Source organism: Hypanus sabinus, unplaced genomic scaffold (assembly GCF_030144855.1).
Source record: "Hypanus sabinus isolate sHypSab1 unplaced genomic scaffold, sHypSab1.hap1 scaffold_754, whole genome shotgun sequence".
NCBI classification, from domain to species: domain Eukaryota; kingdom Metazoa; phylum Chordata; class Chondrichthyes; order Myliobatiformes; family Dasyatidae; genus Hypanus; species Hypanus sabinus.
In genome coordinates, this window is record NW_026781605.1 from 87,024 (window position 1) to 103,005 (window position 15,982).

At 46.2% G+C, this 15,982-nt stretch overlaps 2 protein-coding genes across 3 annotated transcripts in view; one reads left to right on the forward strand and one right to left on the reverse strand.

The window, feature by feature from the left end:
* LOC132390056 (gastrula zinc finger protein XlCGF26.1-like) lies at positions 1-15,302 on the forward strand. Of its 2 annotated transcripts, none has more exons than XR_009510763.1 (2): positions 1-47; positions 14,258-15,302. XR_009510763.1 is itself a non-coding variant. In XM_059962643.1 (2 exons), exon 2 carries the CDS (start codon positions 5,118-5,120, stop codon positions 6,504-6,506), a length of 1,389 nt encoding a protein of 462 aa, XP_059818626.1. In that variant the 5' UTR covers positions 1-47; positions 4,726-5,117; the 3' UTR covers positions 6,507-11,577. The 2 variants fall into 2 exon arrangements, 1 of the variants encoding a protein (XP_059818626.1); XM_059962643.1 differs by lacking the exon at positions 14,258-15,302 and adding an exon at positions 4,726-11,577.
* The window catches only part of LOC132390060 (gastrula zinc finger protein XlCGF26.1-like), a 71,249-nt gene that overhangs the window by 50,903 nt on the left and 4,364 nt on the right, over positions 1-15,982 (reverse strand). The window lies entirely within an intron of this gene.

Below are 15,982 nucleotides of genomic sequence, written 5' to 3' on the forward strand. Positions count from 1 at the left end.
CACGCATGCGCACAGGACCCTGAAGGCCTTGAAAATGTCGGCTGCAGGTAAGAGTGATTCTCCGTGTTTTTGTCTTAAAAACCGACTTCGGGCATTTCCAGTGAAATCCGGACACCGTTACCCGCAATCCCGGGACAGTCCTGCCCTCTTTCCTCTCTCTCAGCCCCACGATCCGTACACGGGCGCCGGGAAGCTTCCGGCTGATGAGGGAATGGGAACCGATGGATCTCTCAGACAGAGCTGAGCTCCAGCTATCGAAATGCAAGGATTAGGAACTCGGAGAAAGGGAACAAAATCTTTTGCATCAGCAGTAGAGAAAATCACCTTTGTTCTGCCTCCAATCACAAAGAAGAGGAAATCTGCAGATGCTGGAAATCCAAGCAACACACGCAAAATGCCGGCAGAACTCAGCATTAGTACTCCTTTCCATAGATGCTGCCTGGCCTGCTGATTTCCTCCAGCAATTTGTGTGTGTTGCTTGTTCCACCTCACTTTGTCCTGGACTTTTCTACCCGTGACGACATGTTTTGTACCATTCTCTCTGGGAAGATAATGATATCAAAAACCTTTGCCCTGGGCAACAAGTAACTTTCACATCAGAAATGTGCCAGACTCCAATGAGACAGACTACTGTCCTTCCCTTCATATTCATTGGCATTGCCATCACCGAGTTCATCACCGTCCGTCATCTGGAGAGGGCTCAGGGGAAATATTTATGTACAACACAGAAACTGGTGTTACCTGTGTGTACTGTGGTGATGCAAACGTTGCTGGAGAATTTGCAAATGGGGAGAAGTGGAGTGAAATTTGGAAATCTGACTTTTTAAAGCGTCATTTAGCAAGCAAGTCACATATGGACAGTGTGCAAAAGCTCTGCCGAGAAAATCCTTCATAACCCACTATAGGCCTGCTACATAGGTTGTGTGAGAGTGTAGATGAACTCGATCAAACCCAGAGGAGATCAATGTTTTTATCGACAGTGATTTGCTAGCTGTGAAAATGAATACCTCTCTATATAAAATTCACTGTGCACATGTTGTCACTGGGTAATAGAATGCACAGTACATGATTTATGTGCACACTTGTCATTACAAATTAGAGGGGACATTGGTGGGAAGGTGGTGAGACCTCCAGTGTCCCTGATGCCCTCACCTGCAAGATGTGCCTCCAGCTGCAGCTTGTAACCCTGCACGTTAAGGAGTTGGAACTGGAAATGGATGAATTCCAGATCATCCAGGAGTTGGAGGGGGTGATAGCTATGACAGGATGAGAGGTGAGTTACATACAAGGTACAGGACACAGGGAACTGGGTGAGAGTCAGGGAAATGAGGTTAAATAGATATCATAGAGTACTCTTGTGGCCATCCCACACAACAGGTGGAACACTTTAGGAAGTATTGGGGGGGGATTACCTGACAGAGGAAAGTCAAAGGAGTGATAGGGGATTCATTAGTTAGGGGAACAGAACAGGAAGGGGACTAATATCCTAGTGGTAAGGCTGCGAGAGAAAGTGTGGTGGAGGGGGGTGCTGATGTGGTTAAAATGATTTGTAGGGGGAATGGGAGCCAGAATGCCAGGACAGATAATGGAGAGGGTGATTTGAATTGAATTGAATTTCTTACATAGATATACTTGAGGAGTCGAAGTCTTTACGTTACATCTCCATCTAAATCTGCAATGTGTAATTTATAGTAATTTATAATAAATAGTTTGTGCATAGAACAGTCAGTATAACATAGATATGCAATTATATTCGGATGAATTAATCAGTCTGATGACCTGGTAGAAGATGATGTCCTGGAGCCTGTTGGTCCTTTCGCTGTGGTACCATTTCCTGGATGGTAGCAGCAAGAACAGTTTGTGGTTGTGGTGAATTGGGTCCCCAATATCTTTTGGGCCCTTTTTCCACACCTGTCCCTGTAAGTGTCCTGAATAGTGAGAAGTTCACATCTACAGATAAACTGGGCTATCCGCACCACTCTCTGCAGGTTCCTGAGATTAAGGGAAATACAGTTCCCATACCAGGCAGTGATGCAGCCAGTCAGGATGCACTCAATTGTGTCCCTGTAGAAAGTCCTCAGGATTTCGGGCCCCATCCCCAACTTTTTCAACTATCTGAGGTGAAAGAGGTGCTGCTGTGCTCTTTTCACAGCACAGCCGGTTTGTACAGACAATGTGAGATGCTTGGTGATGTCTATGCCGAGGATCTTAACATTGTTCACCCTCTCAGTCCCAGATCCTTTGATGTCAACAGGGTTTAGCCTGTCTCCATTCCTCCTGCTGCTTTGTTTTTGTGACAGTGAGGGAGAGTTTGTTTTCTTGACACCAGTCAAATGTTGTTCAGACCTCAGACAGTGTTAGCAATCAAATGGTTGAGCATGGTGTGATGAATGTGCTGAGCTGTGTTTATCACAATACAAGAAGCATCGTAGGAAAGCCCAATGAGCTCAGGACAGGGAATTATGATATTGTGGCCATTATAGGGGCTTGTTTACACACAACAGTCTGAAGGATTTAGAGATATTTGTAGAGAGATTGCAGACCATGCCAAGAAACAAAGGTTGTTCCAGTAAGTGATTTTAACTTTCCATATATTGACTGGGACTCCCATACTGTAAAAAGATTAGATGGGGTAAAGTTTGTCAAATGTGTCCTTAATCAGTAAGTAGAATTCCCGACGTAGAAGTGTGCAACAAGCTGTTAGGAAATGATCCAGGGTGGTGACAGAATTTGTGATCATAATGCCATGAGATTCAAAGTAAATATGGAAAAAACAGAGGTCTGGACCACGGGTTGGGATTCTAAATTGCAGAAAGGTCGATTTTGAAGGTATCAGAAAGGATCTGACAAGTGTGGTTTGGGACAGGCTGTCTCCTGGCAAAGGAGTACCTGTAAGTGGGAAGCCTTCAGATGTGAATTTTTGAGGATGCAGAGTTTGTATGTGCCTGCCAATATGAAAGTTGAAAGGTAACTGGTCCAGGGAACCTTGCTTTTGAAGAGAAATTGAAGCCTCGTATATTTTGTTCCTCTAAATGTGTCAGACTGTTGGGTGCTACCGAGACCCATTAATGACTACAAGTCATGATTCCACGCACTGAGCTCATCTGACTTTATTTATTGACTTCTTTTGGTTTCTCAAAGCTTCCGAATAGTTTTTGTTGTTTGTTTGCCCTCTCTTTGACATTTATGTTAGCTTTGGCTTCTCATTTAACCACGGTTGTGTCCTCCTGTCTTTCTAATGCTTCCACTTCTGTGGAATCACTCAGCTCCCGAATTGCTCCAGAAATTCCAGTCACTGCTGCTCAATTGTAACTTCTACCTTTTACCTTCCAAACAAGCTTGTACAACTTCTCTGTCATAGAAACATGTAGAAGTTGCATACAGAAACAGGCTCTTTGGCCCATCTAGTCAATGCCAAAAAAAACATTTAATCTTGCTGTGCAATCTGGACCAGCTGGGAAAATGGTTTGAGAAATGGAAAATGGAATTTAACACAGACCAGTGTGAGTTGTTGCACTTTGGTTTGACCTACCAAGGGAGGTCTTTCACAGTGACTGGTCGGGCACGGAGGAGTGTTGTAGAAGAAAGGGACCTCTTGTAGAAGAAAGTCCTTAATTCACTGAAAGTGGTATCACAGTTAGATAGAGATGGAAGGAAAGATCTTAGCCCATTGCCCTTCATGAAGCAAAGTACTGACAACAATAAATGGATATTATGTTGACTTGTAAAAGACATTGGTGAGCCCTAATTTAGAGTATTGTTTGCAGTTTTGGTCACCTGCCTACAGGAAAAATGTACAAGCGGTTCAGAGAAAATTCACGAGGATTTTGCCAGGTCTGGAGGACTTGGGTTATAAGGAAAGATTGACAGGTCAGGACTTTATTCCTTGGAACGTAGAAGATTGAGGGGATATTTGATTGTGATAGAGGGGCATAGATAGTGTAAATGCAAGCTGGCTTTTACCACTGAGATTGGGTGGGACCACAACCAGAGTCCGTGGGTTAAGGGTTTTAAGGTGAAATTTTAAGGGGAACATGAGTGGAAGCTTCTTCACACAGACAGTCATCCGGGTGTGGAATGAGCAGCCAGCACAAGTGGTGCATGCGAGTTCAATTTCAACATTTAAGATGTTCTTGTAGGTACCTGGATGTTAGCAGTATGGAAGTGGAGAGTTTAAATAGTTCAGCACAAACTAGATGGCCCAAAGGGCCTGTTTCTATGTTGTAATTTTCTATGACTGTTAAAATAATACAAAAAAATCACTCTAAGTCCTTTCAACAGCTGTGGACCAACCATTCATCTCAACAGGAATTTTCTACATGGCGTTAAAGCTGTGGCAATTTAAGTTAATCATTCGTAAAAGAAAATCCCAGCTGCACATCTAGAAAGACTGTTTGTGTGAGACTGTTTCAGTTACTGTGGGGCCAGGAACCCATGCAGCTCAGCAGGAGCAGGGAATAATACCAATGGTGAGAGTTCAACTCAGCCAAGGTACAAATTGGAGATGGCAGAAAGCCCCATTCTTATTGAGACAGAAGATTATCAGGGAATTGATGGCCATTCCAGATACCAGCACTCTGCCCAGTCAGGAGATGATTTCTCTCTCCAGCTTAGGTTGAACCTCACTGTAACAGTGTGATACCTGATCAGACTTTGGCAACTCAAGTAATCTCATCTGAGATGTTGTCCTACACCAACTGACGGATTTTGTAAATCTTTTTACAGGTTAAAAACGAGAAGGAATTTGTCTCCAGGAATCTCAATCATGGCACGCCAGTTTTGTTGACTCTTTCTAGGTATTTTAGAAGTGGAGCAGGGGATTCAATTGACCATCCTTCCTGCTCAGACTGTGGGGAGGAATTCACTCGGTCATTTGACCAACTGGCACGCCCATCATTTTACACAGGAGAACGGCCGTTCACCTGCTCAGACAGTGGAAATGGATTCACTCGGTTATCACAATTGAAGGTACATCAGCAAGTTCATACTGGGCAAGGCCATTTTCCTGTTCTGTGTGTGAGAAAGGATTCAGTCAGTCATCCCAGTCAGTTCACAATAGGCAGAGGCTGCTCCTCTGCTGAATTTATGAGGAACGATTCACTCGGTCATCTGACCTAATGGCTCACCAGCGAGTTCACACCAGGGAGCGGCCATTCACCTGTTTGGACTGTAGGAAGGGATTCACTTGCTCATATAAACTGAAAGTTCATCATCGAGTTCACACTGGTGAGAAACCATTCACCTGCTCAGTCTGTGAAAAGAGATTCAGTCACTCTTCCACACTACGGAGACACCAGCGAGTTCACACTGGGGAGAAGCCATTCACCTGCTCAGTCTGTGGGAAGAGATTCTCTGAGTCATCTGCCCTACTGGTACATCAGCGAGTTCACACCGGGGAGAAGCCGTTCATCTGCTCAGACTGTGGGAAGAGATTCACCGAGTCATCTGGCCTACTGGTACATCAGCGTGTTCACACTGGGGAGAAGCCATTTACCTGCTCAGACTGTGGGAAGAGATTCACTCAGTCATCCACCCTACAGAGTCATCTGCGAGTTCACACTGGAGAGAGGCCGTTCTCCTGCTCAGAGTGTGGGAAGGGATTCATTCGGTCATCCCAACTACTGGCACACCAGCGCGTGCACACTGGGGAGTGGCCTTTCACCTGCTCAGAATGTGGGAAAGGATTCACTGAGTCATCCACCCTACAGAGACATCAGCGAGTTCACACTGGGGAGAAGCCGTTCACCTGCTCAGTCTGTGGGAAGAGATTCACTCATTCATCCACCATACAGAGACACCAGTCAGTTCACACTGGGGAGAGGCCGTTCACCTGCTCAGACTGTGGGAAGGGATGCACTAAATCATCTATACTGAAAGTACATCAGCGAGTTCATGCTGGAGAGAGGCGGTTCACCTGTTCAGAATGTGGGAAGGGATTCACTCAGTTACACCATCTACAGAGGCACCAGCGAGTTCACACTGGGGAGAAGCCATTCACCTGCTCGGAATGTGGGAAGAGATTCACTGATTCATCCATCCTACAGAGACACCAGCGAGTTCACACTGGAGAGAAGCCGTTCACTTGCTCAGTCTGTGGGAAGAGATTCACTCGGTTATCCACCCTACGGAATCATCAGCGAATTCATACTGGGGAGAAGCCATTCACCTGCTCGGAATGTGGGAAAGGATTCACTGATTCATCCAACCTACAGAAACATCAGCGAATTCACACTGGGGAGAAGCCGTTCACCTGCTCAGAATGTGAGAAGAGATTCACTGATTCATCCACCCTACAGAAGCATCAGCGAGTTCACACTGGGGAGAAGCCGTTCACATGCTCAGTCTGTGGGAAGGGATTCACTCGGTCATCCACCCTACAGAGTCATCAGCGAGTTCACACTGGGGAGAAGCCGTTCACTTGCTCAGAATGTGGGAAAGGATTCACCCAGTCATCCCGACTACTGGCACACCTGTCAGTTCACGATGGGGAGTGGCCGTTGTTATGAATGTCTAGGTTTCATTTGTTGTGGACTATCATTTCAAGAGAGAGAGAGAGAGAGATTAGGAAGGTGAATCAGTCTGACTTGCTACTTGTTTACATCACTCGCAGCTTGTTTAGTTTTAACCGAGGACACAGACACTCAGAGTCAGACAGAGACGAAGGAGGAAAAATGGAAGGATTGAAACCAGGGAACTAGTGGCCAAGAGTCACTGTTTGGATTTTCCTATGCCCACAAGTGTGAGCTAATTATCAATTCCGTCATCTCGTTTGATCCATAGGAGTGGATCGGATTTGGGGTATCCTGTGAAGACCACTGAATGTGTTAACCCTTGCCTGGGCATGGTGTGGTAATTCACTTGAACAGGATACCCCTTGTGACAAGTCACTTTCGGTGATAATTCATATGTGGATTTGGAATGATGACAGATCAAATCTACAGTGACTGTTTCCCCCATTTTACCTCCATGGAACCTGTGGAATTCGATAAAATTTCCTTCTCTCGACATTTACCCTGGATTACAAATATGTCTCTCTCATCACCTATTCTGTGGTTGAACTGAACTTACATACTTTAGTATCTCAAGACTCCAAGTCTTGTTTCCCCCGAGCTCAATAGTTTGGGAGTTATATTTACACGCATATATACACATAACACTGTTAACTTCTGTTCATCGTGCTTAAGTTACCAGATTACAAGGAGATTCTAATAAGGATAGTTTTAACATCAAAAACAGACTCAGGTGTAGTGGGGCCTGTGTCCAGGATATGAACAGATTTGGGGGCGTATTGATTAATTATCGATTTCATTGGGGAAATCCCTTTTGATTTATTTGTGGGTGGAAAATCAGCAGCAATGGATGTTGATAGATATCTGGAAGTGCCAACCTCTGAGGCATTAGATGACGCCAGAAGGATTGGGTTGTTGAGTATTGCTAAAAGGTTAAAAATTGCTAAGGTGAAATTTATGATCAGGTGGGCACAGATGCAGAGGATAATCGCTGAACATTATGTATCTGACAATGTGTTTAAAGTGGAGGTGTTGGAGGTGTTTCCTGAAAGTAAACCTCGTGAGCTTGAGCTCCCGTATAAATGACAAAAATTAAAGATGGAGGCTGCAGAAAGGCAGAGGCCATTTAAAGCTAGAGAGGCAGAAAAATAGAGAGAAGAGGCAGTAAAACAGTGGGAGGACGCAGAAAGACAGAGGCTGTTCGAGCTGGAAAAGATAGAGAGATTACAGCAAAGGGGTCTAGTGTTACACTCTGGTGATAAGTTTGAGGCCAGTTGGGAAGTTAAATTGCTGCCTCCATTTGACAAGGCAAAGGTTGATAAACACTTCCAGTATTTTGAGAAGGTTGCTCAGAGTTTAAAGTGGTCAAAAGAGGGTTGTCCTATTCTCTTACATAGTGCAATTAAGGGGGAGGCTCAGCAAGCCTATTCTGCTTTGACAATTGATGAAGCAGCTGATTATAGATCATAGAACAGCACATCACAGTACAGGCCCTTCAGCCCACAATGTTGTGCTGACCTTTAATCCCTGCCCCCCATATATCCTCCACCCACCTTAAATTCCTCCATATATCTGTCTAGTAGTCTCTAGTGTATCTGCCTCCACCACTGACTCAGGCAGTGCATTCCGCACACCAACCACTCTCTGAGTTAGAAAAAAAACCTTCCTCTAATATACCCCTTGAACTCCGCACCCCTTACCTTAATGCCATGTCCTCTTGTATTGAGCAGTGGTACCCTAGGGAAGAGGCACTGGCTGCCCACTCTATCTATGCCTCTTAATATCTTGTATACCCCTATCATGTCTCCTGTGATCCTCCTTCTCTTCAACGAGTAAAGCCCTAGCTCCCTTAATCTCTGATCATAATGCATGCAGTCTAAACCAGACATTATCCTGGTATATCTCCTCTGTACCCTTTCCAATGCTTCCATATCTTTCTGATAGTGAGGTGACCAGAATTGGATACAGTACTCCAAGTGTGGCCTAACCAGAGTTTTATAGAGCAGCATCATTACATCGCGACTCTTAAACTCTATCCCTCAACTTATGAAAGCTAACACTCCATAAGCTTTCTTAACTACCCTACCTACACGTGTGGCAACTTTCTGGGATCTGGGGACATAAACCCCCAGATCCCTCTGCTCCTCCACAGTACCAAGTGTCCTGCCATTTACTTTGTACTCTGTCTTGGAGTTTCACCTTCCAAATTGCACCACCTCACACTTCTCCGGGTTGTACTCCATCTGCCACTTTTCAGCCCATTCCTGGATCCTATCAATGTCTGTCTGCAATCTTTGTCAATCCTCTACACTATCCACAACACCACCAACCTTTGTGTCATCTGCAAACTTGTCAACCCTCCCTTCTACCCCCATATCCAGGTCGTTAATAAAAATCACGAAAAGTAAGGGTCCCAGTACCGATTTATGTGGGACACCACAAGTTACAACCCTCAAATCCAAAATGTACTCACTCCACCATGACTGTCTGCTTTCTGTAGGTAAGCCAATTCTGAATCCACCTGGCCAAATATCCCTTCTGACTTTCTGAATAAGCTTACCGTGGGGAACCTTATCACATAGTGAAACAGGCTGTGCTCAAAGCTTACAAGATGGTCTCAGAATCATACTGCAAATGTTTAGAAATTTGAGGAAATCTGTGAACCAGACTTATATGGAATTTGCTTATGAGAAGTTTGTGTGTTTTGACCGCTGGTGCACATGTAAAAATGTGAATGATGATTTTAACAGCTTGAAAGAGTTGGTTTTAATTGAAGAATTCAAAAGCTGAGTGTCTGATGACCTAAAGACATATTTAGATGAAAAGGATGCTGCCACTTTGCAGGAGTCTGCTAGATTAGCAGATGAGTTTGTTTTAACTTATAAGGTTAAGTTTACCCAGAATAAGAGCTTCCAAAAGAGTAGCAGGGATAACCAGGGTAAACCAGAAATTGAAGCTGGGACCAGTGACAAGAGTAAGGATGAAGGGAAGCAGTTGAAGGAGAAATATTCTGGTCTCACTTGTTACTATTGTAAGAAATCTGGTCATATGATGGCTAATTGTTCTGTCCTGAAGAAGAAAAAGGAAAAGGAGGCAGTCCCAAATGCCTGTGTTCAGTATGTTGAAGCACCTATAAACCCATAGGGTTCTGAACATTCTGTTGAGGCTCAATTAAGGACTGAGAGGTCTGACCGAGATAAGAAGGGATTCGATCATTTTATGTCAGATGGGTTTGTATTAGCAAAGGAAGGGTCAACCCCAGTACCAGTGAAAATTCTTCGAGATACTGGGGCTTCTCAGTCACTTATATTAGACAGTGTTCTAATGTTTGGTGATGAGACTGACACTGGAGAGGAGAAGTAAATCTAATTAAAGGCATTGGGGTTGGTATCGTTTCTGTACCATTGCACAAGGTAACTTTACAGTCAGGGTTGGTTTTGGGACCTGTTAAGATTGGATTATGCTCCAGTTTACCGGTGGAAGATGTAACTTTGCTGTTAGGGAATGACCTGGCAAATGTTAAAGTTGTTCCTGCAGTGCAGTTCACAACTAAGTCAGCCACTGACGACCCACAAATGGATTTTAACATTCATCATTCCTGCGCAGTAACTAGAAGTATGGCTAAAAAGTCTGCCGATGCAGACAGTTCTGTGCAGCATGATTCTGATACCCATGATGGCCAAAATCGGGATTCAGGTTATGACGACTTGTCAGGGACTTCTCTGCCTTCATTTTTTCAACAGGATTCAGGTAGTAAGTCTGATGAGAAAGACTTATTCCTGTCTAGGAAGGAGTTTATTGCAGAAGAGAACCAAGACCCTGAGAGTGAAGTTTTGAAAGAAACAGCTGTCTCAGATGATGAGATTAAGAAAGTGCCAGTAGGATATTATCTCGAGGATGGAGTGTTAATGAGGAAGTGGAGGCCACCTGCTATACCAGCAAGTGAGGAATGGGCAATTGTTCATCAAGTTGTAGTTCCTAAAGTTTATAGGGCTGAAATTTTAACTTTGGCCCGTAGTATGCCCTTTGGTCGACATTTTGGAGTGAATAAAACTGTAAACAGGATTATGAAATACTTCTACATGCCTAATTTTGGGAAATACGTTGTGACCTTTTGCAGAACCTGTCACACTTGTCATGTCGGTGTCGGTTTGATAGAAGGCCCACCGTGGTCTATACCTGCATTCGGTGAACCCTTTTCTAAAGTTATCGTGGATTGAGTTTGCCCGTTGCCAAATACTAAAGCTGGCCATCAGTATTTTCTAACTATTATGAGTACTGCATCCAGATTCCCAGAGGCAATACCTCTCAGAAATATTGAAGTTAAAACTCTGGTGAAGGCTGTTACCAAATTTTTTTACTTGATTTGGTTTGCCTAAAGAAATCCAGTCTGATCAAGGAAGTAATTTTACAACTGGATTATTCCAGCAGGTAGTTTATGAACTGGGAGCTAAACAAATTACATCATCCGCATTCCATCATGGGTTCCAGAAAGATTTCACTCTACCCTCAAAACAATGACAAAGACATAATGTGTTCCACACAGTTTCTCTCTCTCTCACACTGTGCCTTGTAAAGGCTTGAAAAAGACATAATCGGACGCACGCACATACACGCCAAAAAAAGACACTGTGTTGAAAATGTAAAAGACTGGGATGAAGGAATGCTTTTGTTGGCAGTAAGAGAGTTGATATCGGAATCACTGGGCTTTAGTCCATTTGAACTTGTATTTCGTCACAGAGTGAAGTGACCTTTGCCCTTGTTAAAGAGACAGTGGGTTGATGGGGACATACATGTTAACTTGTTAGACTATGTTTTGAAGTTCAAAAATAAACTACACCAGGCCTGTACTCTAGCGAGACAAAACTTAAAGATTTCTCAAAACAAAATGAAGTGTTGGTTTGATAAGCGGGCTTGCGTAATAAAATACCAGGTGGGGGATAAGGTTCTTGCCTATTTCCAATGTTGACGAATCCACCTCAGGCGAAATTCAACAGACTGTATGAAATAGTCTCTCAAATTAACGATGTGAATTATGTTATTAAAACACCCGACCGACGTAAACTAACACAGGTGTTACACATAAATATGATAAAGCCTTTTTTTTGACAGGCAGGCACAGTCTGTGAGTGTTGTCAAATCACATGAATCTGGCAACACTGAGAATGAAACAATTGACACGTCTGAGACTTTTCGCAAGCCAAACGTGGTCCCAGTTAGGCTAATGAACTGGGTTGTTCTAGAAAACATTGATAACAAGTTGGCTCATCTGCAGCCAAAGCAAGAACAACAGCTGAAGGAATTAATTCTGAAGTTTAAATATTTATTTCCCGATGTTCCCAAGCAAACCACGGTCTCAGTACATGACGCAGATATTGGTCAAGCCAAACTGATTAAACAACACCCATATCGCATGAACATAGTAAAGTGTAAATTGGTTGAGCAATCGTTGCAGGTGGGGAAACAGATTCGGTAGGTCTCAAAGGCAAGGACTTCGGACACAGTCTTGGTAGTAAAGTACTTTATTTACAGAAGGCAGGTGTGGGAAAATGGCAACTGAAGCAACATGCACATGTGCACAATTTACAGCAGTCATGGGGAAAGTCGGATCAGCAATAAAACACACACGGACAATTACTAATGAACGTGGGAAAGTCGCCTGGGGACAAAGTACACGCGCACCCACAACCAAAGCAAAATTCAATACGATACTCTCCACCCCTTGTCTCTGGGCAGGCTCGGCTCTATGATATTAGGGATAGTAATCAATGCTCCCAACAGTATTCAATACACAGCTCACCAACAGTTCCTCCAGCTCCGTTCCACGGTTCTCAGCCTGGGGTGAAGCAGGGTGGTCCCTCGGAGTTGGCAAAGGGAAAGGGTCCAGCACACCTGACACCCTTTATAGTGCAGCAGGACTAGAGGGTCCCGCCCTGGTAATTCACAGTGGGGGCAATGGCTGGGTGCCAGCAGAGTTAAGCCGATTACAAAGGCCAATTGCTCGAGGCCAAGTACAAGGAAGGCTAATTAAAGGGACCAATAGTGAGGTGTGCATTGATGGGCGAGGAGGGGTGAAACTTTGATTGGCAGGTGGCGTGCCTTCCGACCAGGTAGTGGGCTGTTCCGTCACGTGACAGTCACGACCCCTCCAATACAGTCTACCCCTCGGATCCACGCCAAAATCAGTGAGACCGACATCCCACAGCCTGGAGATGAGAGAGACAGAGGGTGAAGGACACAGAGAGACAGGAGACGGTACAAATCCCCAGTGTTTATCAGTAACACAATTACTGATCACATTAATGTTCAGTGTCAAACACCCAGTGACTATAAACACAATCTCCCACAGTCTGGTACTTACTCCAGTTTCTGTATTTTACACTCCTGAATCTCCCAATTCATTACATGTAACAGAGTGAGAAGTAAAGTAATATATCTTAATGGAAGTCTTACACTTAACTATTTCTGAAGAAAGGCAGACGTGCTCTGAATAGTTTGACCAGCACAGCACAATATACACACAGAATTATAACAAAATTGAGTGCAATCGATCAGTGAGTGACAGTTGCCCACCACCCAAACGGCCACCAGTTTCCCCATGAGGTGTCGTGTTGGAGGAGCTGGTCCCTCGAGATTTTAGCCACCGAGTCCCGAATGTGAGCAGCCCAGTGGGTGATGTTGCTCCACACGTCAGGGGTAAACGTGCAGTACCCCTTACCAATGACTGCAGAGGTCCCACCATCAGCCGCCAATAGGTAATCCGGGGCCAGTCGATTCTGCAGGGCGACTATCCTGTCGGCCGCCAGCTCTGCCGCCGTTCGGGTGAGGGCATCTTCGGTGTGTGGCAGTGCCACTGCCGTTCCGTCAGCCGGCGTCTCCAGCACACTGGTCATCCGGATCACGTCACGGGACAGCCGGGCCGTGTCCTATCTGGGAGAGGCTGTCATCCAGAACCTCTCCTCCTCCGTGATGGCCCTCTTGTCCCGTAGCTGCTATGTGCCGGGGGCTCACCCAGATCACCCCGCCCCTCAGGGCATACACGTTGATGAAATGCAGAGGTTCACCATCCAGGCGCACAGCCAGATGGAGCAGGCGGCCGGGCACGACATCCTGAGCTTTTACCATTTCCGGCCGGAAGGTCAAGGCCAACAGTATCACCACCCCGCTAGAGTTGGAGCTAAGGTGACTCATGTAGACCCCGCCCCGCCACTCTAGAAGCCAAGAAGACTCATCCCCTGGGGTGGTATGGATTCCCTACAGGTCATTCACCGCATATCTCCCATGCCTGAGGACTGCGAGATTGTTTTATCTGCGGTGAGAACCCCTGCTACCATTAAACTTTAGACCAGCTACAGTGAGCGTCATGTCGGGCGTACACTAGGCCTCAGCAACAATACCCTTCCCAGTGAGAGCGGAGGGGCCCTCAACCACACTATCCCGAGAAAAAAGCAAGAATGCTGTTTGCTTTCAGGCCCGAGTGGTGCCAACGCCACCCTGTGACCCACCGTCTCCCGAAGGAGCGCGGCTGCTTCCCTCTCTGATGTCCCTTACCAGGTCATCCAGGAAGGATTTCAGCTGTCGCCTGTCATTCCCCGACACAGTATTCCTCTTCCCCTTCCCCTTCCGTCCGAGGGTGACTCGCAGGGACTTCACCAGCCTCGGCATGCTAGGCCAGCGAAGCGAGGCTAGTTTAGGCCGATGCTTTGCACCCACGGAGGAGTGAATGAACTCTCTGATCTCCTCCACAGGTATCAATGGGGATTTCTCAGGACGGGTGAGGATGTCCATTGTCTCGCTATCAAATGAATCCACCTCCAACCCCTCACTGCAGTCAGATCCCCCATCTTCCTCCTCATGTGTTCTAATAGGTGGCTGGACTTGTGACCCACACTGCGCAGCGGGTACGTCACTCAAACCTTCCCGCTCCACCGTCGCATCAGTCTTATCCACAGTTACGACGATGGAGGGATAATCGGTGGCAGACTTCTTAGAGTGTTTGGACTTCTTATTCGCTTTCTTTCTCAGTGGTCAAAACACCCTTTCTCCCCAACAAGTCCTCCATAGCCTCCGCGCACTTTTCCAGGGTAGTTCCAGTTCGCAAAATACATTGCACCCCGCGTTCAACTTTCACCGACCGAAACAGGGCGTTGTCCGAGGCTGGAGAGGCAGCCGCCTTTGCATAACTTCCCGAAGGCCTGCGACTCCCTGTAGACCGGTCCGTCATATTGCTGGTGTGTCTGAATCGAGAATGATACGGTGGTGGTGCTGCTGATAAAGACCTGGAGCGAGTTGAGTAACTGGCCGGAAAAGTTTGTACTCGACGGTACCTTGCTGGCTCAGTGCCAGAAATTCCAACGCCAGGAAAGGCTCCGTTAGTCCCGCAGAACGTCGAGACGTCTCAAACGATGTTTCGGCTCCCACACCGAACGAGAATCCCGACGACAGAGATGGAAGGAGGTTGTCCCGATGTCAGTGGGGGAACGACAGCGTTTGTCTCCGGTTTTTGGAGAGACCCGGCTTCCTGGCTAGATGCCAGCGGCCACAGCAGGGAGCTACGCAGTTCGCAGCCGTCAACAACCCCGTCCAAACTGGCAGAAAAACTCCAAATGAAGCTTCCACACTAAACCAGCCGCTCACGTAGAGACGGTTCAAACCAATTTCCAAGTAAATCACGACCTTAATAAAGCAGTTTTTCCTCGATTTCTCCCAGCGCAATTAGAAGAGATCCACTCTGTGTCTGACCCCGGGTGTGTGTGATGGGACGGTGTGGAGGGAGATTCATTCTGTGTCTGACCCCGGGATTGTGTGATGGGACGGTGTGGAAGGAGATTCACTCTGTGTCTGACCCCGGGAGTGTGTGATGGGACGGTGTGTAGGGAGATTCACTCTTTGTGTGACCCCGGGAGTGTGTGATGGAACAGTGTGGAGGGAGATTCACTCTGTATCTGACCCCAGGAGTGTGTGATGGGACAGTGTGGAGGGAAATTCACTCTGTGTCTTACCCCAGGATTGTGTGATGGGACTGTGTGGAACGAGATTCACTCTGTCTCTGACCCCAGGAGTGTGTGATGGGACAGTATGGAGGGAGCTTCACTCTGTGCCTGACCCCGGGAGCGTGTGGAGGGAGAATCACTCTGTGTTTAACGCCAGTATTCCATACCCCATCCCTCTCGTACTCCGGACCTCCGTGGAATCACGGCTGATATTACAGTCGAGTTTAACTGTCTGCGGGGGCAGGAGGGGATCAGTCAGCCACGATGTGGGTTGGGTTGAGCTGTGATCCTGGGCACCCAGACTCTGTCAGTCCGACCTCCCTCAGCCTGGACCTGAGACCCTACTGTGTCAGTGTGAGGAGCTCCGACCCTCTGTTGCAGTGCACGGGGTGCGGGGGCAACAGAAGCCTCAAATAAAACTCAAATAAGTCCGGCACCAGGACTGAAAATTACAGCGGTTTATTGATTTCATCATGACAA

What these genes read in the sequence shown, in the direction of transcription:
- LOC132390056 (XM_059962643.1), top strand. Translation starts at nt 5,118, where the DNA reads ATGGCTCACCAGCGAGTTCACACCAGGGAGCGGCCATTCACCTGTTTG.